At 37.2% G+C, this 26,109-nt stretch overlaps 2 protein-coding genes across 3 annotated transcripts in view; both read right to left on the bottom strand.

Annotated features, from left to right (window-relative positions):
• The window catches only part of LOC111863163, a 41,956-nt gene extending 40,206 nt beyond the window's left edge, over positions 1–1,750 (bottom strand). Inside the window, exon 1 of the mRNA XM_023849215.2 lies at positions 1,711–1,750. The gene's annotated coding sequence lies outside the window, so the exon portion shown is untranslated. The remainder of the gene's footprint in view (positions 1–1,710) is intronic.
• Positions 1,751–9,722: 7,972 nt separating this feature from the next.
• The window catches only part of LOC111863168 (zinc finger protein chinmo), a 32,074-nt gene continuing 15,687 nt past the window's right edge, over positions 9,723–26,109 (bottom strand). For both annotated transcript variants that reach the window (XM_023849222.2, XM_023849223.2), the window contains exon 6: positions 9,723–25,222. In XM_023849222.2, coding sequence (XP_023704990.1) covers positions 24,993–25,222 — 230 coding nt within the window. In that variant the 3' untranslated portion in view covers positions 9,723–24,992. The remainder of the gene's footprint in view (positions 25,223–26,109) is intronic.

Here is a 26,109-nt window from a genome sequence, read left to right as displayed (position 1 = left end):
CATCATTATTAACATTTACACTACTGCTGCTGCTACTACTACTTACTACTTACTACTACTACTGCTGCTGCTACTACTACTACCAGCACCACTACCACAGCAGCAGCAACACTACTACTGCTGCTACTACTACTACTACTACTACTACTACTACCATCACCACTACCACAGCAGCAGCAACTACTACTACTACTACTACTACTACTAATATCCAAACGTCCCTCCATCCCACCCTATTTCTCTCGAACGGAAAATGTTAAGGATAAAAAAAGTTTCTCTTGAAGAGACAAGCCCTGGAAAATACTACTCATTCGTTTAAATCTATAGTTTCCTTCTCCGGTCTTTTCCTATAAGAATAGCATTGGGGCCGGGAGGACAATGAGTTTATTTTCACAGTAACCATGATAATGATGCGTGTCCTTAACGTTATAATAAACGATAGTGTGAATGGAAGAACCCACAGAAGTTAAATTTAAGTACCCACCAGGTTGAACAAAAATTATTTTTGAAATCAAGGCGAAAGAATTTCTGTAAAAGGGTATGTCAAACGTCCGTCCGTTTTTATCTCCCAGAGGACACGTCGTAGAAGAAAAAGTAATAAAGGAAAAGGTTACTGTTGGATATAAGAACCCAGGAAAGTTAATATACGTTTTATGTTTTGAAAATAGACTCAGGGCTATGCGAAATACAGTGCATCCTATAAAAGATAGTAAATATAAGAAACGCTCCCTTTGGTGGTCTATCTTACGAAAAGAAAAAAAGGTCTTTTCTATTTAAATACTCACAGATCGCGCAAAAATCATTAAACACCCGCTTCAAAGGGCTTCTCACGCTGTTAGAAACTTTATTTTCGTGTCGTTTACAAAAAAAATAATAATTCTAAGGAACAGACGAAACATAAGCAATTATTTAAGAAGCTGCTGTGAAAAATCTAGCGAGGAAATAGGGGAATTTATGTTCTAGATTTTTTCGTGATATGTTTACATTTTTGTTTTAAACTTAAATGGATGGTCGAATGGTTCCAAACACTATAGCAACTTTATGCATGTGAAATTCTAATGACACGCGGTTTCAGTTGTCAATAGGGCTACAATTTTCTTTATACAGCCTGCACCACATGAATTGTGTTCTGAAAGTCACAACAAATGTCAGTCTAATAAACAGAGACTTTACATATAAATAGTCACTACGAACAATGAAAATAGCCTTTCAAATGGCAGTGATTATTATTATTATTATTACATGGGCACACTAAGGATAAATATTAAACATTAACTGGTAAAGTAGCTTCGACGTTTCAAAAGTGTTCTGAACTTTGTTCGACATTGTCTGAATATTCGAAAGCGAGTTTTCGAGTTCAGCCGTACGGAAAACCAAGTCTATATAGATTGAATTCATACAGGGATTGTGTGGTATCAGCGCAAATATTTCGAAAGTACAGAAGAGTAAGAAACTCATGATTATGTGATGAAGCTTTACCAATGGAGAAGACTAATTGACAAGACAAAAACACTATCAAAATTGCAAAACTAACCTCCAAGAAACTTTCCTTTCTTATTTCCACATGAACGACAGCGTGGTACACTTCGACAACATGTGGGATTTACACTATACAGAGGCTGTTAAGGAGCAAGAAACTGACAATAGACATTACTTGCCATCAAAACATTAAAATTGTCTACGATAAACACCCTGTGCAGACTCGCTTACCTGTAGCGTCCGTGAACCTGTCGACCATTCCCCGCGCGCGGTTTCCAGGGTCTCAAGCTCTCACCTAGTTCCAAGCTTTCCCAGTAGAGTTAGCTTCGGTTCCGTAACAGAGCTGCGCGTGGAGCAGGTCCCCGAACAGCTGTTTCGCTACGATCGAATACATTCGCTAAAATTTGCGATAAGCACTGTCGCACATCGTTATTACGTAGTGCGTTCGAAACAGAAGGCACCTCGGACGGAATTAATTATGTCTATTATTAGAGGTGCAGGCAAACAGATTGTAAAGAATTCTGTCTTCCGGGATATAACGCCGCATAGCTCTGGGAAAGCCTGACGTTTCAGAGAAAAATGTCGCTTCCTTCTTCAGGCGCCCTGAAGATGGGGCGACATGTTCTCCTGAAGCTAAGACTGACTTTCGACGGACTACACGGCGTTATATCCCATAACACAGAATTCTTCATAACTACCATGGTAGGACCTCAGATCCTAAATTCAATAAAACTTATGAAATGAGGGGAGACGTAACAAGCACGTATAATGAGAAATGCATAGACTTAAAACTTGGTTTAAAAACACGAAAGACAAATCATTCCGGTCTCACAGATGTATATGGAAGGTTATTTAAATATACATTAAGGTGTAGGCTATGATGCAGGGATTGGATTTTCCTGGCTCAAGATTGGGTCCAACGGTCGGCTTTTTAAAAAGCGACAATAAAACTTCGTGGTACGTGAAGACAGAATTCCAGATCAGCTGAATAACTGTCAGCCTAAAAGAAGAATCCTGCAACACGGACTCCGAAGTTTCGTTTTGGAAATGTTATTTAAATTCTTATGAAATTTTAGGCTAATACATAGCGGCGCCGAAATTAACTATTGCGAATGCATTTAACTTTATGGCTTCATACCAAATTCCATTTATCTGCGCTTTATCACGCGTTACATGTGAGGTAAACACATCTTTACAGCAGTGAATAAACACCTAACAATAGAAGAAGCGGTGTTTCCTGTGGGGGCCGTTTCGAGGTTATATAACGAGGATCTCAGGAGACATGGTCTAATGTTAGGTTTCGCGTATTTAAGCCGGACTGCTGGCTAGAAGTCAGTTTGCATCCGGAAGGTCCTCAGACCGGCCAGCTCGACCAAGGTTTTCCGTGGTTTTCCTCGGTACTAGAGCAAATGCTGAGTTGGTACCCAAATTCCACGTTGCACTGCATGCCTCACATGCAGCCCTGCCATTGTTAACATCAAACTTTCGCCTTAATATAGCCCTTTCAACGTTAGCTAAAAAAAAATTCCGATCATATGCTTTAGCTTTACCAGAAGGACAAGCGGGCACTGCCTGGGAACCTTCAAAATCAGAGATATAGTTTCTTACCCCACCTCAATGTAATGTCTCTCACTATCACCGGGACTCTTCTTCTCTCTCTCTCTCTCTCTCTCTCTCCAATGATGAGGGAAGCACTGGAGGCGGCAGTCGAAGATGACAGAGAAGAATTGGCAAGGAAGGAACGTAGCTTGTGATTTTAACATTTTACGTGTGCTGTAGTAGAGTGAGATTTGGAGTGTGTAATTCAGTGAGACTGTTACAGTTCCTGTGTTGTAAATCTGTTGTCAGGAAACGGATAGTAGAGACTGTGACAGACTGAGGGCACTAGTGTGTGTAACAGTGAAATGTAAAGTGTGGAAATAGTGATAGCCCTATAATTAATTGTAGTTACGAGTTGAGTGTATGAGTGTCAATAAATCCAATCATCCAATCCAAAACCCGCCTTATAATTCACGCACACCCTTAATATGTGACAATATTTACGATAATTTTGAAATGCTGACAGATCTCCATTCATTACCTGCGCTGCGGTGAACCGCCTTCCTGTAATAACGTACACAATACAGGCATTTCTCAAGCCGCAAGAGAAATAATACCTTTCGACATCTCTGTCAGTAGTCGGCTGAGATTCGACCTGGGTATATCTCAAATAGAAGCCAGGTACATAGTTGAGTTGTGGACATTAATGTGGTATAATTCGGTTCGATTTTTCCCGTCAGCGATCTTCTCCGGACCGCCTATTTTGCAAGCTTCCAGAGAATCTTCTTAAGTAGCTGAGGTCAACATTTCAACAGAGAAGAATGAATGGTACAGTAAACTGTAAAACCTCGAGAAAACCTGTCCTGGAGTAAGGAATGTGTTGTGAGATTCTGTCCCCTTTAATTTCACTGCAGTAGTGCCAAATGTTACAATTATCGCTTTGTAGAAAAACCAATCAAAATGATGCGCTACAAAATTGATGGAAGATAATGCAATGGCAAAGAGAATGTTAAAAGGAAGGCTATATTCCCAAGGAAGAAAAGGAAGACCCAGGATGAGATGGCTAGACGATGTTGAGAACGACCTGAAGAAGATGAATGTGAAAGGACGGGTAGAGGATATGAGGAACAGATAGCAGTGGAGACTGGTTGTAGCGGAGGCCAGAGCTCATCCAGGGCTGTAGCACTGAGTGACAGGTAGATAGAAAAGTCATCAGCAGGAAGACCGGATTTGTAAGAAAATGATCTGCATAATACAAGAATTGTAACGACATAAAAGGTCAATGTTGTTTCCTTGTATTGTTGTTCGTGTTCTCCATTTTCCTTTCTTTATTTTCCAAGTGCTTATCCTTCCGCTCTTCCTTCTCCTTAGGCCCTAATCCACACAATTGTTTTGTGTGTTCATGGGCAAAGAGAGAATCGAAAGAAATAAAAAATATTAATTTTCAGAATTCATGTCTCAGCATAAATTCAGGATGTCGCCAAAATAAGCATTACGATCATATGATTAAAACAGATATTATAAAATATCAAACTTCTCGCTGAACTCCTGATTGAGGTTCAAGCACTGACCAGGAGGCCTGGTATCGTATTTCCTTTTTTCCTCAATCCTACCAGTCCAATGTTCGGATCTTATCTTAAAATGGCAGAAACTGCTTCCTTTCAGGTCCTCCCAGGTCATCATCGACGCTAAAGAAAGTTATTTGTTGATAAAGCTTAGTAAAATAACCCAATGGAAAGCTCTTTACTAATGCGGTCCATTGAAACAAAAGCTTTGCATCCGTGACCCGAATAGCCCGTTCCTAAGAATGTTCACGAACATGTCGTAGAGGTAAAGAATTGCTGTGCCTTCTCTGTTCTGATGAAAAGAGCTTTAATCCAAAGGTTTCCGCTAATGATGTGGAAAACTCAAAGAAGGCTCAACAGAAGTTCATCACGCTTATTTCTATCAGGCTGAAGACTAAATTAAGGTCTATGTTCCTTTCACGTACCTACAGAATGAAGAGGCTCTTCCTCTTATCAACAACGGAATTGTCTAGCTTAATGGGTACTTAATTGTTTCTTTTTATGGCCGCCTGTCACAAGTTCTGATTTATTCATCTGACGCTACCCCCGCGCTGGTGGCGAGGCAGAGATGTGCGTGTTCAAACAGATGAGAGTACACTGTAATGCTGATATACGTACAGACAGACTGCTGCATTCACATTTGCTGTCAAAATGCCAGAGGTCTCAGAATTAAATCTTTTGATTCTTATGACAATAACATGACATCAAATGCCTGACATAGACATGGTTAACTTTTTAGTTGATCAATCGAAACACACCCTCTACGTAATGATTGTATTGCATTTCGTGTGAACAGTTAGTGTGATAATGTAACTGCAGATAGGGGTGCATGAGGTTTCATGCGTCTGCCATTGTTCCATGCAGAACCGATCTGTAATTTACTGTGAAATCCGTTTCGATATGTACCCAAATTCTAGCACAGCACTTCAATTTTCTTACTGGTAGAAAACAATACATTAAATATCACATAAAATTATAAAAATCATCGATAACATCGCGAACTAAGCTCTTGACCTGTTCCAGTTATGTACAAGGAATAAAACAGTTTCGTCTTCTTCTTCTTCTGCCTCCTCCCCAAGACGTCCCTGGCATCTTATACTTTCCGGTTTACGTCCATAAAGGAGTTTCAGAATTAGCTCTTCAGGCTTTATTTCCAAATGACACACACGTTACTGTCCATTATTCGTCGTTTTACTGAATCTGTTATTCATCATCACACATGTAACATATTGTGGCGTACAGACCCCTTCCTGGACAGAGAAATCGAAACGGATAGAGTACAGACGTTAGTATGCAATAGGCGGATAAACAAACAGCCGTTTCTGAGCAATGGCTCTGCAAACACGTTCCCGCGGAAACGCTATCCGAGCTATCGCTAAATAACCGTTCATAGCAATAATAGNGTCTCTTCTCTTGCGGATTTCTTATATTTTTCCTTCTACCCTGAAGATGGAGGCGATACGTTCCTCCGAAACGTCGGTTAACACCACATACACGGTGCCAAATCCCAGAATACTGCTTTCTCAATAGAGGGACTGTTGGAGGCGGTGTTTCCTGTTGGGTCCACCCCGAGGCTATATAGGGAGGACTCCAGACCGGCTGAGTGCACAACTCGTATAGAGGAGGGGTCGAATACCTCCACCGTGACCCTGCGAGTCGTAGGAGGCGACGAAAAGGGAAGTCTCAAATCTGAGATAGTAAAAAAAATGTGACTTTGACTTTGGGCTGAGTGCACTTCAGTTGAGTGAAGTGAAGTAGTTGGTTCGTGAGTGAGTTCGGTTGAGTGTTGGCAGTTGAGTCGAGCTCTTCAAGGAAGACTGAGAAGAGATGGCGTTATAGTTGAGTTGACAACAGTTCAGTTGCGGGATATTCCGGACAGTAATGACGCGAGCACGGGAATCTAAAGAATCTCCACTTTTAGAAGCCTTTGCTAGGGAACGGCTGTTGAAGATACAGCAGGCTGGAAAAAGGCTTAGCGGGTGCTGTGGTGATCAGTGAGTTGTGGAGATTGGCAGTTGCGCTGTAATGACTTGTAGTTCCGAGTATAGTAAACAAGTGGTCAATAAGTCCAACAGAAAATCCAAACCCCGTCTATAGTCATATCCCAAAATATGTGACAATGTTTCCTTCTGTGAATCGTTATGTAGGATACCAAGACACTTCATCTACAGCCACCAAAATTATGAGGACATCTATTTTAATTATGAAAAAACTTCTCTCCGAGGCAAGGAGCAGGCTTTCTGGCAATTCGAATCTTTGAAATCTTACAATCAGTTGAGTATGTACTTGCCCAGAGTGTGGGGCAGGTGATGATAATCATCAGATAATCTGAATGAAGAATTCGATATCACACTTAATTACTTATACATATGCATATGTAACATTTCTTGAGCACTTTGAAGAATGAGACCTCTGGAAAGTAACACTGAAATAAGATACTACGTAGAACGGCAGTATATCGGCACGCTCTGAGCGAGTCACTTAATCCGTTTTACCATATAAAAATGTGTGCAAGAAAGGGAATAGGGATGACGATAGGTCAAATAAATAAAATAGATTGGGCAGAATATATGAGAAAAGATGAGATAAAAACTAAAAAAATATTGCTTCAGAATTCTCAGCGGAAATTCCACTAGATGACAGGATCCTAATGTGGGGAGGGTTCCCAGTTTGGGAAGATCTGATATTTGCATGAAGATGGTACTACCACTGCTAGATGAACTCGAGAGAATGAAGACAACCCGCTCTTTTGTTACCTCGTGAAGTAATAATAATTCCCAGTCTCGATTAGTTTTTTTTACATTATCGCGTGCAACACTATTTTCTATAAAATTTATTAAGTTTTTACTTTAAAAATTTACCACTACATTTTTCGACCAATGTGGTCATCAGGCGTTAAAATTACTGGGCGAGGAAAGTGCTGCTTTCTGTTGTTGCTTATGTTGTCTCCTCGATTTGCACGTGTTTGAGTTGGTTGGCTGTTTTCTCCTGTTGTGTGTCGTGCTGCGTGTCTTGTTTTCGAATAATAATAATGTTTAATAAAGTTTATAGAATATAAGTGCTGTACGTGAGACTGTAAAAACTGATCGCAACGGTGAAAAGTGCAACAGGATGCTACAATAAAATACAATAATTCCCCCCATCGGTGTAGCTGTAACAGGTTGCAACATGCCCATTACACTCCAAAGTATTCTGTTGAACCGATCTGCAAAGGAGAGTTGAATATGTATGTGCCTTTTAATTTTGTCGTTATAATTATGAATGACCTTTCACAAGCCGCTTTATTTTGTTTCATCACGAAGTGTACGACAGAAGTCAAGGGCTGTTCAGTGAAAGCATATCCCCATTTGGGGCATACCGATTTCGATTAGGACATCAAGTGGGGAAAAGCTAGCCGACGAATATACACAAACAGAACGCATTTATCGCGCGGGGATGACCACAAGGGCTTAATCTAGATTCTAAGCGCCATGTGCAACAAGTCACCGACATGTCTTTTTTCAAGGAACGTAACACGCAGATTCCTTTCGCTGGTAATCACGGTCAAGAGGCTGGAAACTTGAAACCTAAAGCAAACGGCAGGACGAAGTTATTTTATGAACAGATAGGCCAAGATGTAAACCCCACAATCATGTGAAATGTATGCAGTGGGTCTTTATCGCGGAAAAGGAAAATACGTTCTGCGGAACCCAGTGCGACAAACAATTCATATTAAACTGTAGCCGGGTGTTCGAAAGTTACTATGCTCCGGGAACTGTTAATGCAACAGCATCAACATACAGTGATGTTGGGACTGAGGGATCGACTGAGTTTTACATCTCATTGATCGCGAAAGTGAACATGGTAACATCCTTTTTTTTTCTGCTGATAGGGTAGAACGAATATTACCGAGCAGAACACGGAAACGAGCATGCCGAAAGCTAGAAATGACGGGAGCAGCCGACATCTCCTCCACTTGGATACCGTATGTCATGTTTCCACACACACACTTTCTAACTCGAAGAAAACTGCGACAAGGACTTGGCGCATGAAAGAATTCTTGATACGGTGCCCATTGTTCACAAGGTTGCTAAGAGTGGATCTGCGGCATCAGAATCTTACCAGGCATTCCACGATCCAGAGATGTTAACGATGTGCTCCATAATCTTTACAAACACATCTCGTCAGACTGAGGTGTTTATAACTGGTTGGGAGGGAGTGTCTATGACATTAGGCCATAAGCGGGACACTGCGTGGGTGTACGACTCATAGTCAGGGCTTCGCAGCTGGACTTGAATACAGGCACTGCAAAAGGGTCCACTTAACTCTCAAAACTGCAGAAAAGCATTGCAGAGATAGGAATGATCCCGGCTGTTGTGACAGGAGTCTCAAAGGGCAGGGAGACTTGAACACGATGAAACAACACTTAAAAGAGGGAGATGATGACTGTTGTGGTAGACACAAATACATGTGGCCAATATAGGGATGCTGCGGTAGGCATTCAGTGCGCAATGCAGGCAGATATTACGGCTTTGTATGGATGACACAAGAAATGATACGAGGGCAAAAATGTATGGGACACTGGAGACCACGCCCCTGCTGGGCAAAGGACAACTTACCTCAGTAGGGTATGTATATAATCAACAAAATCAGAGCTCTATGGGTCAACAAGAACAAAAAACAACTGGCGAATTTTAGAATTCTGAAGTATTACGACAGCCTTGATTTTAATACATTCATTCTAACAGTAGATATGAAAGCTATCACCACACACATTAACCATTCTGAGTTACAAGGACTGATCAGCAATTACAATAACATACTAAAATATTTCACAAGACTACCATTCGTTTTCTGCATTCCCCCTCCGCATTAATAAAAGCAGCATATTATGTACAAAACTTTGGGACATTTGGCATCAGTGTAATTCCCACCTCACAAATCATACATCCATTCTACTGGAAGTGACATGAGAAAGCTGATCTACTGAACGATGTTCACACAAAGTTTAATGAAAATCAGTCAGCGTCTACAATATTGATGCCCATGGTTAAACCAGGGGAAAACTCACACACGCACGCACACTTTCTACCACTAGATGTGTCAACAAGCTTCCTAAGGACATGATGGAAATGTGATATGAAATAAATACAGACAAAATTAGCAACAAATTTAGTTTATTAGTAATCTGTGAAATCTTTCAAACTGAATTTCCAAACATTCATTTTGTTGTATTACAGTAATTATTATATGTGTGTGCAAATTACGTTCCACCAAATGTATGTAAGGCATGATCACCGTGAGCATAACATCCTAGAAGAACTCAACACAACTATCTGGTACCAAACATTAAAATCCACATTATAACAAGAAAATATTCTAAAAACATTTTATGCTCACTTTCTTTTCCCTTTTTTTATATTTTTATTCATATCTTCATATTTTCATATTTAATATCAATTCAAAAATTTCTTGACCTATACTGGTATCCAATAAATCACCACAAAGTCATAATAAAACAAACACTGACCACTGATAACAAGGTGAAATAAAAAAATTACCATAAGAAAACAAAAACTGAAATATTTTTGATAGCTAATAAAATTTGCCACTTTAACAATCCATCCATTTTTACATACTACACACGGTTCTGCAAGAGCTTACTAAATAATTTCTGGAATAAAACATGATACTAGTTCAATATGCCTCCTCCAGAAATTATCCTGACCTAAAACCGGCATGAAAAGGCACTGAAAGCTCCATGCATTGCAGACATATCTCGACTACCAAACATGCATCACTTGTTCAGGTACATCACTCATAGCTTTTGTGTTATGGCTAGAACCAATTTACAACCTGAGAATCACGGGGAGGTCAGCCTTGATTTGGTGGAAAAACCATTTGTAAGGTCAAATGAATTGAAAAGTTTCTTTGCAGTTATCACAGATTAATCAAGAAAACAGTATAAGTGGAAATAAAACCACTTTGAGGTAGATACTAAAGATGAGTTACGTTTAATTAAAAATTAAAATGCACTTCCAGAACCCAGATGGCACCTGTAAGTGGCAAAATGGAACGGTGATTACATCAAGCATGTTGCAAAGCTGCTGAAAAAGGGATCTGACCAATAAGTCAAACCATACAGTGAGGAATTAACTGAACGTACCACCACTCCAAATGACAAGAATTTTCCGTGAGAACAGCATCCGACACAAAACTCCAGACACTTTCTGATAACTGTTTTATACATCAAGCAACTCTACTACATGGGGACTGGGGAGTTTCTTATTCTTGAGAACAAAGTCTATCCACAAGTTATGATGAGGATAATAATAACTATAATAATAATAATAATAATAATAATAAAATTCTTAAATTGGCTTTCATGCTGTGAACAAATGGATAATATGAAATGCAGTTCACCTAACCAAAATTTCATGTTCATTATTTGAACTTCTACTTCAATTCTTCCTAAGTTTACCCCTAGACATATTTCATATTATGCCTATTACAGTATAACATCTGAATTTTATTCATCTTAACAAAGTTAACCCAAAAGCTATACACATGAGATATGGCTGTAATGAACGTAACATTTCAAATTCCTCTCTGGCACCCATGCTATACCAACACCATCAACTACAACCACAATGTAACCTGAGAAACACATCATCACATGATCTAAGCCCATCACTATGTCCTCTCCCATTCTCCCATTACAAATACCAGCTGTAAACAATTGACTCTTCTTACTTTCTTGACCAAACTTTAAAATGAAATCTTCTCAGGCAATTAGCTGTATCAATACAGGGTTGGCAACCAAAGTTTTTGTGTCTATCTCCATCATCAGGGGGTTGACATGGCAGATGTTGTGTTTGCATGTTATACTCATACACAAAGATTTCATCTGTTCCAGCTTGGATCACTAGGGGAATGGTAGGCACAGATATGTGGCCAGTGATACCCTGTCCCAGCACAAGTCATGCAGGGAACAGTCTGTTAAGAGTTCAGAAGACATACTATTCCCCACAAAACTCCTACTGAGACAGGATATCACTGCTCTGCCCACTGTTCTGGCTGGGCCAGCTCATCACATCAACCCTTGATGTTGCAGACAGAGACTGTATCTGAAATGTCACAGAACTCTACACTAACATGGCTGACAGCCTGAGAAGGCTTAAATGTCCACTGTTGTCATGAAAGTTTCAAATCTTACATTGACATAACTTTGTTAACATCTGTAAATATCAAAATACTCTCAGCTAACACCTGTACAATATTTTGTAATTCTATCTAATCATGGATGACCAATTCAGAGAAAAAGCAAATAGTTCTGCAAAAAAAAAAAATATGTACAGTGGTTCCCAAACTACAAACATTTGTGGACCCTCCCTTTTGCCTAACACGTGGTCTATTTTTATACTGCATTATTTGTAACATTTATATGCATGACAGAAAGCTGAATTAAATTTAACTGTCAGTATAACTAGCAGACACATTCTACTTGAATTTTCATATGACAAAATGAAATAGTACAGTTATGTAAAATAGACAAATATGTGGTCCACAGTCTAAAGCTTGAGAACAAGTACGAAAGGAAATCATATCCAACATTTATTTAAAGCGGAACACAAACTGCAAAATCAATTTTGGTTTGGTACCAATTTTAACAAATCTTCCGAAGACTTAGCTTTTAGATCGAGTATGTAAAAGGGAACACGATCCACACTTCAAACTGAGGTGATTCAGTAAACTTCACAAAATACTTTCTGAAGCTAACATAAGTGAGAAATAAAAACTTTCTAATCCATTCTTTGTATGAAGGTCAGGAAATAGGTCACAAATTGAAGTAAAATGGCTGTAATGAATATAATAAGTTTCATATGTGTATCACTAGGCAGCAGCACAGTCCAGCTCATGACAGTCTAGGTAGCAGATGCACATGCACATATTCAGAGGCTGGTTTCAGCAGTCAAAATGGAGACTGCTTCATGTGTACTATCGAAGATCAGCATTCTATTGTGCGTTTTTTGTGAGCAGAAGGACCCAATGCAAAGGATATTCTTAAAGAAATGTTTCCTGTTTATGGTGGGAAGTGTTGTCATGTATAGAGGCTCACAACTGGGTCAAGAAATTCTCTCAAGGATGTATGAAAGTGGCAGATGATGCCCGACCAGGTGTGGAAGTGGCTGCGGCAACAGCCCCTGCTTCAGGTTCTGACACAATGGTAAAGCATTGGGACAAATGTATCAATGTTGGTGGAGGATATGTTGAGAAATAAATGTTTTTTCCAGGTTTGTATATCATATGTTTTAGGTTTTATATCCATGACCGATTTACTGACTCTCCCTTATATTACATTTGGGAAGATAAAACATAAGCTGTAACATTTTATGAAATGTCATATGCATGGACTACTGTCTTTTACTATTTCAAAGATTCAGGTACATGTAAGTTTAGCTGAATCACTTCAATCTCATACGGTACATTCCCAGAATGAAAAAACAGATAACATATTCAAGTAGTTTACACAACATTTCTTGTAACTGGACTCACCAGGCCACTGAATTACCTTTAATCCATTAGCTATACAAACAATGCTGCAAATTGTGAACATATTTACCAGTCCAACTTGGAATACGGCTTGATGTATATATACATAGCATTACATTTAAATACTAAACTATGACAACAAACTTACTAAGGATGTATGCAAGGGTTTCTTTTACAGAAGAATTGGTTACATTCCCACACTACAAGGAGTTCCATGAAAATTTTTTAAGGAAGTACAAAATGTAATATATCCCTGGGTAACAATCCATTGTGTAAGACTGGTAAATATGACCTACTGAACAGGCAAAACAGCTAACCACATATAGCTCACATTAGATTCAAGCACTGGCTGATCCACTATGAAACAGAAATGTGGTCCACTGTATTGGCCACCCTTCAGGTGAGAGTAAGGACAGCTGGCTATAGCATACTGATATCCCTAATGTTAACATGGTCAATTGTAAAAATTATAGTTTTCAATGGTGACTGATTTGCAGTGTTAGAAAAAACCACTTAGTTTCACAGATCCAAATACTAAGCAACTCAAAATGGAAGAGGTAAAGAATGTCAACATCACTGCAAAACATTCAGATTTTGATGGAGCATAAAAAGTAAACAATTTCACTGAGTGAAACAAACTTTACCACAAGTTCAACAAACAACATTAATTTCTGTTTATAGTAACTCAGAAAGGTTGACTAATTGTACCGATTAATGCATTACTACATACCAGCCAATCCAATCAGAATTTCAATCTTAATATAGCATTGGAAAGGTATCAAACTGATAATATTACTTTATCCTGCACAGCAAGCCAACCCTTTCATGCTACTTGGATACTGATTTAAAACACCAACCAAAAACACATCACACAGTACCTTGAATTGGGCTTGCATCATATCTACCCACTTTCAGCTACAAACTTTCAAGTTTACCCACTTCACTGTACAACCTGAAAGCATATTTGTCTTCAAAGATAACAGAATAAGACATGAAATATACCAAAGATTTAGAAGTCTGTATGATAAAAATCAAGCAGTTTCAAGTTACCCTATGCAAGATGAATGATGCATCTTACCGAACTCAAATTTAAATGTTCACAGTTAAATGAAGACATGTAATATGAGACATCAAGAATCTCAATTCATATTTTAGGAATGTACACATGTACAGTGTACACATACAGTATTACCAAACATCTTCCAAACAAATTTCAGAGCAACATGTAGATGAAAAGTGGGTAGACACCGAGCAAATTCTACATCAACATGATAAAACTTGACTGGAAGTTCATGAACATAACCAGAAATGTTCATTTCATTAAAAATGAACACAATAGCAAGAATGTAATTCTTTTCCATCCCAGCTAGATAAAAATTATATTCAGCATTACTGCTGTGTCTACAAGACATTTCTGGTTGGAAATGCACTGCAAAGAACACTTCAACAGCACATTAGGCAATATAATCTACAGCCACATGCAGAATTTCACAGCATTAATTTCCTACATAAACAATTATAAAAATTTGGTTCACTTTAAAATGCTAAAAATACTGAACTTCAATTTTGCTCTTTTAATGCTGTTAATGGGACAGCAAATACCCAACCAGTATGGTTTCAGCATAAAAGCAACCCGATGCAATTTTGTGTTTTCAAGTTAGATCATAAAAGGAAAAATAACCTGATTATGTCAATTACCTATAATCTTAATTTAAAATGTAAATCCAATATCTATTCATGTTAAACATGAAATCAAGCACCAGACTCATCCAGCTTTGTAAAAATTAGCTCCTGATGACAGAATGATCACACAGGTGTCAAGCTGACAGGTTCTTATTAATTGATAAAAAGAGCACGAACTTGTTTTTAACATTTTTCTGCAATGTTAGGCACCAAGATAGACACAAACATACAGCACAAGCATCCCTAAAAGTGATGTTGCCTGACAGACAATGCCAAGTGTAACTCCATGACAGAAAGTTCTAAGTAGAATATTTGATAAAAGCAAAACAAAATGAAGACAATGACCAGTGGCACATTCTCTCTGTGAAACACAAATGACCAGCTACTGTTGAACATTCAAAGGGACTGTAAAGTACCTGATACACAGCATACCAAGAAAATATTATGCTTACAAAATTATGCAGTAATCTAAATTGACCCGTACGGAAACTTGTCCCCAACAAGAGCACTACTGCTGACTTCACTAATATGAGCTGCAGCAGTAGCAATGAAGGGGGCTGTCTTATGAAGACAAGGAGATAAGATATTCCTCAACAGTTTACATTTCTTTTAACCATTATTTGGTACTGAAGCGGACAAACACAAAGGGCAAAAACACATGAACATCTGATACAACAAGATTTCAAATATTACCAAAAATACATTACAATTTAGTTACAAATATCGTTTCCCGCAACATCACTAATTAAAACTCTGCAACGTCCATTTCCCAAAACATGTGGGCTTTGATAGCAATGCCTTTGTTCAAATTAAGAGAACTCTGCCAAAAAAAAATAATTCCATAGTTAGATAAACTGGTCAGAGATGAGGAATGATGCTCACAGTGTCATAAAATGTACTCACAGACCTGCAACACTACAATTCTAACCAATATTAATGAAACAGAAAGAAAGTCAGCTATGATAAGAACATTAAGTACTATCAAATGTACAAACTGACCATCTTAATTTCTTGTTTCTACCTTGAAAATGAATAACAAAAATGAGCTGTGCAACTGGCCATGTCAAACTTTTGAAAGCTTATTACATGAAGCAATTACTTCATGTGACTCAATGCTGCATCCTGAAGATGTCCTGAGATATAAATTCCATATTCTAAAACAATTACACCCGTAAAACAGATGTTACTCTAACTTACACAATCAATTCCCCCTCCCCAAGTCTGAACATGGAAATGTACATTTTCTGAAATTAGTTATGCTAGTATGCTAGTCTTCTCTGAAATGCCACATTATGTGAATGTAACCCAACACTACTTTTAAACAAAAAGCTTCACGTAAGAAGACCTAGGTACTACACCCATTTGTCTTAATTGAATATGCATTTCCAATATACTTTCTTTTTTACTTATAAGTGACAACAAATCTATACTGATTAAATTTTGACAGCAGATCAAATACGTCACAAAATGTATGGACAGCCTTTACATCTTTATCTCAAACATTAAGAAACACCACTGATCTGTAACCAATATCAAAATGACGTTCATATACATGAAATTTTGACATAAAATTCATACTTAACAATGTGAAAGCCAATATGCTAAAATAACAAACCAATTAAAATGTGGTATGTACTACAACATATGATGCAAGTTTATACATCCCACAGCACTGAAAGTGCATCCTTGGCCTAATTACTGCAACCTTACCACATATGTCAGCACTGCTTTGGCACATAACCAACTAAAGCAGAATTCCTTGAGGGTTCTTGAAATTAGTACAAGTTGCAGAATGAACAATAAAACAAATATCATCATGAATGCAAGACAGATTATCCCTGAGAAACTGAAATAGTTACATTTAAATCACTGACACATTAAAGACCACATTCAGCTACATTTACGATGTTTAAAAACATTTTAAGCATACTTTTATGAAGATCCTGTCCTCACTTCATCTTTTACATGACTATCTTGTGAGGAAAAGTCTTCAGCAATAGTGTCTTACAAACGCGAAGACAAATATTTAGAAATACCAATGCCTTTCAATACTAGTGAGCATAAAAGTGTCAATTTCTTACCGGAATGCAATCTGCCATAAATGAACATGTTAAGCAGTTGTTCAGACGACGTCTTTACACTACTTTCTTGATCTAGCGACAATAAATTTTCCTCTCTTTAATGTCAACTACTCAATTTACAGCTGTACAATTAATCAGCAAGATGTGCACTGATGACGGTGTGTATTACTACACACACATAGATGAACTAACATTATCAGAATTACATATTTGGAATTTCTTGAGGAAGATCAAACATTCCTGAGAAAATAGCATTTTTTTCTTGTACTATGTAATGTGACATCACCTTAGGAATATAACACTTGCCAATTACACCACTGGTGATCTGTAAATATATATCACACTGGTACCATAAATGACAGTCAGGTACCCATGATCACTATAATGTAGAAAACTACGTGTCAATGCATCAATTCATTTATTTCCGGAAACTGTCCAACATTATGCTTCAAATTATATTTATTTTCCACTGAATGTCTTTAACTGGTTTATGCCTCAATATGAGACCTAAATACCCGTATTATTTTTATAAGAACAATTCCTCAGGTACTTGGGAAGGTGTTCCCATCAGAGAGAATCTTAAGCCAAGAATAGTAAATTTATATGGAATATTTCATCTGCAGCTAACTGACACAACAATTTCATTCTCAACTATCTAAAGGCAGGAACACAAATTTCCAACAAGTACCATGTTGCTGTATTTCTGAGTCATATACTGAAATATGTAACAGAAAAAAAACATATGAAACAGAATTAAAAGTATTTTGATAATGTGTCATTTTCTTCCAAGGTCCCCTCATTCTATATACTTTTTTATTATAATATGGAGGTAATGTTTCATATTTTTATCCCTGAAATTAAAATTGTACATGTGGATGGCAGTGTATGACAACTTTTATTTTCAAGATTGTCAACTACAAGTCATAAAATACTTCAACCTGAGGGATTACTTGTTATGGTATGGTAGCAGCAAAACAGCATTACCCTCATGTTTCTGAAAGCCATGTTTAACAAGGGAGCACAAACATACTGTGGTCTCATATAATCTTGCATAAACACATGATCTGGGATATTCTACCTTGATGTTAAAACATAAAACATTAAGACCTTCCACATGCCCACTTCCAAATATTGGTCAGCAATTTCAAAGTTTATGATAACAATGAGAGACAAGTTTTCTAAACTGTGTCCTGTGTACCATATCTACCATCATGCTGACACTCCTACAGAACCCAAACAAAACATCTGTACAATTTTAAATCAGATACCACAAAAATTTAAAGTAACCGTACAACATGATAAATTCATAAATTTCCAACCAATGGTCAAAATATCTCCCATAATACAACACTGTAGTAAAGTCACAAGATTTCATAAGCCAACATTTGGTTATGGTGAGCACAGAACACTGCAAACAATTAACTGTCAAACAATGACGACATGTATCGTGACCAGCAAATTCAAAGATCCAAAACACCCAAGAACAGCCCGAATAGAAATCCACAAAAAGTCATTCAACGACAAAAGCTTTGCTTCATGTCTTACCAAAACCACAGAGATGTCCATTTCATTTTTCCAATGTGTACATGGTGTTGCAATTATAATGTTAGTTTCTCTGAACGCATGCCAGATCTAAGTACAAGTGTCTGAGGACACCAAACACTGTTCTAATGGACTGTGCATCACACAGCTGAAGATCTGCCAATGAAAGGATTTTGAACATGACATACACCACATACACTGAGATATTAAATGTTCTGAGACACTCTACTTGATTTTATACACCAAGTTTTACCACCAAGACATGAAAGAAATTTCACCCATCCATCCGATGTTTTTGTCTATCAACCTGGATAAAATTAAACTCTATCTTCAGTTTATGTAATTCACATTCCATTATCAATATAACAATTAAATTTGTGTAAATATACATGGACTTTTTTTGTTATTTTCCACAATTATGCACAGCATCAATAATTATGATTATACAACACAATATTACCCATAAACATAAAATTCAAATAAAAAACAAGTACATATATTACATCTGAAACTAAATATACCGGTATAAAAATCACTTCAAATACATAGACAATTATGACTGGGTTTCACTCCCCTTGGGCACATGTAGCACATTCTTCAATTTCTTAAAAAGAACAGTAGCTTGATTGTAAAACAGATGAAATTTGGGGGAAAAACACACACTCTTATACACGCACACACATCCACACACACACATCCATAACAACGTTAATTATCGTGACAGCATACAATATTGGTGGACGGGACGGGCATGCAAGTCCCCCACAATCACAGGACTGACACAACTTCAAGTGCCACGCCACGAATCGAGGTGCAACACCTTTTGAACAAGTTTGAGCGACTTAAAAATCTCCCTTGGGGAAGAGAAAAAATGTATGTACACGGCTAAATACTCGTATCTCGAGCATACTGTACATGCGACCCACCAGGTAGTGGCAGTCGCCCACAATAATATCTGTAGTGTGAATACCCTAGCTAACCTCCTAGTGGCTCGCCACAGCTGAACACTGGGTATCAGAACATGAGGACTGAGTTAATGTGCAAACTACGCAGTTAGCTTGTATGTCAGACTTCATGTAACAGATTATGTACATCACACCATGAATTTACATTTCTAACTGCTGTATTGTAGCAAATGTCCACCATACATAATGTAATGGCATCCCAAATGCTTAGGTTCTTTCTATAAGAAGTCATGAATCTGTGTTATGTATTTTTATCTTAGTGTATTAGGATTTTAAACAAACATCTTTCCAGCTACATGTTAACAGCAATGACATGTATCAGCCTCTATTACTAGCAAAAATCATAAGATCATGTACTCTGTACCATGGGAAGTCTAATTACAAAGAAACCTGTAGTTTGCAGGCTACCAGCAAACTAAACATACATACTCACACACACTTACACATAATCATACATACATACACACATTTTAACTACTATTTTGCTTAATTTGTACAGAAATATCTTGTACTTGTTCACAGATACATTTGGATACCTGCATTTATTTCTAGTGAGGTTTTCTTCTTCACTTATTTACTGACAACCTTCCTTCACACTGCTAGAGACACTGGGGGTGAAATGGGAAGCAAGCAACACACAAACCTGCTGATAGCTACTGAAACCTGAGTGCTTCAGATGCACAACACTTGGACTTAAAATATCTGGCGATGCCAACAAGAGGGTTTGTTCAATTGTGGCAGGAAACACTGTTAGCTGAAAACTTGAACGACAACTGCAAGTACACAAACATGAACTTATAGTTGGTACCAGTATTTTGAATTAAATTTGTACTTTTATAACCCATCCAGTTCTTCTAAAATACAGTATGTTTTAAATTTTTCCTACAGCAGTGCTTAGCAATGACCCTCTCTGCAAGGAAAACAACACAGAACACATGTAAAGCACTTAAATGAAACTGACTCCACAAACACTTGCACAAACATTTGGACCCGGTTGCATATGGACATTAATATTGTCCTGAAGTGAATGTCAATGCACATAAACTGAAGAGTGCACTGCCATGAAACAAATCCCTCAAGGAGATTCCCTACAGTGACAGAGTATGTATGAGGTAATTAACTGTAATACTACATTAGTCCTGTACTGAGGTAGCATGGTATTTATGCAACTTATTACTACTGTATGTATATATTATATACTACATGTTATGTACGAATTAATTCTGTAAGTTCCTGAGTAATCTACAATTACACACTAGGGTAAACGTGTAACGGAATTGTAAGATTAAAAATATTTATCTATGGAGGCTTGGAGATTCAACAACAATGCAGTACAACAGATAATTTATTCTTCTGTATTCAACACTGTATTTATAACAGGCAAAGAAATTCTTGTGTAAATGACACAAGTGGTACTTGTTTAATATGCTATGCCAGGTGCTGCAGTCAGATACACATAGAATCTGCTTATGAACCCTATCCTGAAACTCAGCACAAAGCACAGACACAATAGTTCAACTGTGTGCAATGTGAGGTAGTAGGCAGCCTTGCACTATTGAATCTGGCTCTACTGAGCCCTGAGACAGAAATCAAATGAGGTAAGAATATACAGAGCAAGTGTTTGCAGAATTCAGTCATTAAAACACAATCTGGAAAAAAAAAAATGGAAATTATAACTATGAAGGCAATGAGCAAAGAAACAGAATTATTACACAGGATGAAGCACTGAAGATCAATAAGAGTCTGATATGAGATTAGATGTTCTCACAAGGGTGAGTTTTAAGATTACACACTTCTGACATGTGACCCTGTACAGTTTGGTAGACAGGTTTCAGAAGAATCCACTACCTCCACCTTGCTTCTTTGCTTCTTCTATCCCAATGATAGAGGCAGGTTTCCTTTGAAATGTTGGTACCTATCTAACAAACTGCACAGTGTCACATCCCAGAAGACCTAATCTTAAGGAGTCTAATAATTCCACAGTTCAAGTTAATTACTGAAGTCCACCTTTTTCAATAATACCATTGTAATACTACCGTAAAATGAGTTTAAAATTAACCAAATTTTGTAAAAAATCACAATACCACATGACTTAAGTATATTCAGATTATCAATTTTGTACTTCAAGCAAAAATTTCAAGTATTTATGTACCTTTTCTTGATAGCTTCGCTGCAAAGGTGAATTGCAGTTGTATGATCCATGTTACTATTAAATATACAAGTACTACACACTGAATAGTGCAAATAAGGTTTTGTCCCTGAAATAAATTCCTGAGATTGTTATGATAAATGGTGCAAAGATAATACAACTAATATTATGCATGGGAACACCTAACTGAAATATGGTAAAACTAACATGTAGAAACCATTCACCCCAATCCTGATGGTGTGAAGCCTTGTTTATGCTCCAACTAATATAACGATTATTATTTCAAAAGCCAATACAGATATTTACTGTCTGATAGACACTACCATAAAACAAATACATATACAAATAAACTCAAAAAGACACCCCCTCCAACCAGCATATACAAAACAAAACACAAGGCTTCCTCAACCAACCATCTACAATACAGCAGCATCACAAGATGCTGCCATGATATCCACATCTTCCAAAATCAAAAATAACAAACAACTCAACAAATACTGTTGCTGTGACAGACTACTGTAAGAACTCCTCACTTCTTAAAAATCTGAGGACATCCTGAGACATCAGGCTAAGCAGTCACATATATTGCTGTTGCTGCATCCATCATGCTTCAGTCCTGCTTCCCACTACAATGGGCAACAGCCCAATTGACAAACTCCTCGTCCTTGCCAGAACTAAAAGTCTCAAAGCATTGCACATTGCATATTTCTTAAAAGATTTAAACTATAGCGTAATAAATGTTGGAGTTACTCTAGTTCCTTATGCAAAAATGACCTAGTTACCATGAAATATCTAACCATGTTTTACCCGTTTAGTAATCAAGCACAAAGTGCATCAAATTATGATATACACATAACATTCTAATTGCAATTAAGAGGCAGTACAAATAATTTTATTGGGTAGAATCGTTAGTAAATAAATTACCTGATCATGAAGTGCTTAATACAACCACGACCTTAAGACCTACTTTTGTTATTTAAACTAATAACCAATTGCCCAAAATACAAAGAAGCACCAAATAAAAACAACATAACCTATAAAGATGCTGTCAAATATTTCAAACAAAGAATATAGTTAAAAATACTAAACAAGTGCAAAAGTACCCATACACCAATTTCCACCCCCCACGTGTTAAAACAATACATCAAATGCACGACGCCACATCAGGTTGGTTCTGATCAACAGAGGCTCCAACACAATGTAAGTTATACTCAAACAATAACAAGATCTCTGCACCGCGGTTGGCATGGTGCGTGCCAAAGACACTTGAGTGAGAGAAGCCACTTAGAGGTGGCTTTCTTGTACTGCCAATTTACCACTGAAGGTCTTGACATTATAAAAATTCTTAATATACAAGAACATAAAAACCACACTTAACACTTGTCACATAGCACACTCTTTCACTCAAACACAATTGCAATGGTGCACAATACAGTACCAACCAAATTAAACACAAAGTATAACAGCTATGTGTCTACAAATATCCTTTCCTTTATGCACAGTCAATATGCACAACCATCTCTCCCAAACCATCTCCATCACAAAATTTGCATCTTACAATATTTCAATAACAACAACAAAACTTTACAGCAAGCAACAAAACGCAATGTGAAATAAAACAATATTAAAATTTTAAGAAGTCAATTAAACTTCAATACACTTACTCAAACAATAAAAAAGTTGCTATAATCCTAAATTTCGTGACATCGTACACCGTCCGACTACCTGAGATTGCATAGGGGAAACCTATCGTAAATGATGCGAACGTGACTGTGAAATAAGCAATGGCATTTTCCTCCGTTAGGAAACGTGGACATATCAGTAAAAAGTATCTCCTAGAAAATGCAGTATTTCAAAATGGTTGTATAAAACAAGAGTTTAGCATACTCGTGATGCTGGGTCCTGAGTTCAGTTATAAACATGTCATGTAATGTATCGCCTCAGATCTGAATCAAACAACACCGCCCAGATAAAGACAGCGACTGACAAATACTGGAATCTAAAATGTGTACAAATAATGCAACGACTGTATTTACTGACAAATACCTATATATACTAGGGGAAATACATTGACTAGGAGCAGATAGCATTATGAATATAAATATTTCCTTACGTATGTAGAAAACTACTAGAGCACAACAGAATATGAAGTGAGGAAGAAAGAGATACCAAGGGTGATAATGTAGCAGGAACAGTAGTTTGGAGGTATTTTAGCAGTAACTTCTGGATGCACCAGCTTGCATGACACTGGTTACTGGTTGTCCTCAAATGATCAGCTCGCGTACTAGCCTTTCAAAATTTCTTTACAAAATAAAATACTTTACACTCTGTGTATAGCTGTGATTTGGCACTAGGATGTTATAAACAATTGTCCCTGATTTCCCCTGTGGCATTTGGGGTGAGATAAACAAAATATGGTCATTTGCTACTGATTCCTGAGATGTAAAAAGATGTGATCTGTTGCACTTTCAATGACTAGTTTTCTAACAGGAGAGTAACGGTTTTGATGTTTACAATATTCACGTTAAATAAGAGCATATATAATAAAATAGTGTGTACAGCTTTTCGTTGAGTTATTCAGCATACTGTAAATGCCTCAAAATGGGTGACATTTTCATCCTGACTTTCACCACATGCAATTTATATACATTAATGGCTTTATACTTTATCAAACAACACACCGAGAGTGGGACATTTAGAGTATGAATCAATAACTTTGTACTGCCAAACACACAATATTACAACTGGTGAAAACTTCTCATAAAGTCAGATACAAACAATTCAATAATTTTTTAAACTCGAAAAACATTAGTACTGACAGCCAGAAAGCAAGTGTCACCAAACACACTATTACTCTAGTAAACACACATTAAAATTTTATTAACAATTTCTAATGTCTAAAGTCACATTCGATATGAGAGAGAGCTTTGAGCACCAGCTGTATTTGAACAATTTGTGTTTTGTAGCTTTTCAGTGAGGCACCATCATAAGATAAAATACTGCCCTTTGGGCATGACAAGAAGAAGTGGATAAAAGTGTGAAGTACATAGAGCCCTTTTCTTGACTGTACAAGTTGGAGGTCTTCATATTCATTATGTACAACCCATAACCCACATTGAAATTCTGCCTAAACCTCAGAGATAAGAGAGCTACAAGTGTTTGTTCTTACACAGACATCCAGAAAAAAAAAGTGCTTCAAGAAAGAACAAAAACAAAAACAAATTATAATAATAAAGACAACTGAAAGATACACAATACCTTGTTAACAGGACACAATTCTTGTTTGTCCTTTAACAATGTCATATATATTTTATATATATATAATATTTCTATATATATCAAGTAATAATTATGTATTTATATTTATGTATAAGATCCTTTGAGGTATTTCTGTTACTATCCTGATTGATTTTGTTTCTCTGTGAAGAACTTCTTTGTGAGGCTTGGCTTCAGTTTTTTACTGGTTGTTGTGGTTGTGGACCTGAGCTTGTGGTTGAAATGCCTTGAGGCCGTACTCTGTCTTGTGCTCACGGGCAATGTGCCGCCGCACAGTGTTGTTGCGCGTGAAGGTACGGTTACAAAAGGGACAGGGTACACGTATCCCTTGATGTCGCTGACGAATGTGAGCACGCAGGTTGGTTTCATACCCGTAAAGTCGCTCACAGAACGGACATTTGAGTTTCTTACCTGTGGATCAATGGACAGCAACATGTACACTGGAATCATGCCCAATTTTCAGCAACATCTGTACCAGTCTAAATGTCAAGCAAGTTTGGAAACAAAATACAAAAAATAAATTTTGATAAATAAGAGTCTCTAAATACATTCTTCTCAATTATGAATCTTCCACAAGTCTGTATTTCCAATTGCTGGTGATTCAGCCAACTAAGAATGGGTATTGCACTGCATAGAGAAATAGACTGTTTCCTTGCAATTCATTAAATATACAACATGAAAGAGCATTTTACATAAAAGTTATGGTTCATAAACAGGTCAATATTTTATATCCTGTGCCATGGACAATTTTTAGAAGTGCTCAACAGATATTACAGTGAACGAACATGGACAAGAATCCTCCCCTCCCCATAACCACTCTCNTGGTTTAAAAAAAAAAAAAAAAATAAGAGACAGATGAACATAACCTTCCACCATGCTTTCATTTTAATTTCACGCAAAGGATATATTAAAAACTATTCAAATATCATACACAGCTTTTTTTTAATGTTGCATAATTAGATATCCAAAACAAACTCCATGGAGTACAACCCTTCTTTAGATGCTTATGGTCATTCAGCTGGTCATGTTATTCTCCACCCTTTCATGGAACCTGAAGGTTAAATAAGAACCCACAACTGGACCACATACTGAGTCAGATGAATATAGTCCACATTCTCATACCTAGTTTCTTTAAGATCCATTTCTACATTATCCTCCCATCTCTGCCTAGTCTCCCAAGTGGATTTTCTCTTGAAGTTTTCTGGCTTTTGGACAGAAGTTCTTCATCAATTATTTACATGTTAAACAGCTGTTGTAATTTACTATCAAGTATAGTATTAATCCTATACCAACCACTA

Source organism: Cryptotermes secundus, unplaced genomic scaffold, assembly GCF_002891405.2.
Source record: "Cryptotermes secundus unplaced genomic scaffold, Csec_1.0 scaffold265, whole genome shotgun sequence".
In the NCBI taxonomy this organism is placed as follows: Eukaryota; Metazoa; Arthropoda; class Insecta; order Blattodea; family Kalotermitidae; genus Cryptotermes; species Cryptotermes secundus.
Note: the sequence above shows the minus strand (reverse complement) of the source record. Positions and strands in the feature narration are given on the sequence as shown.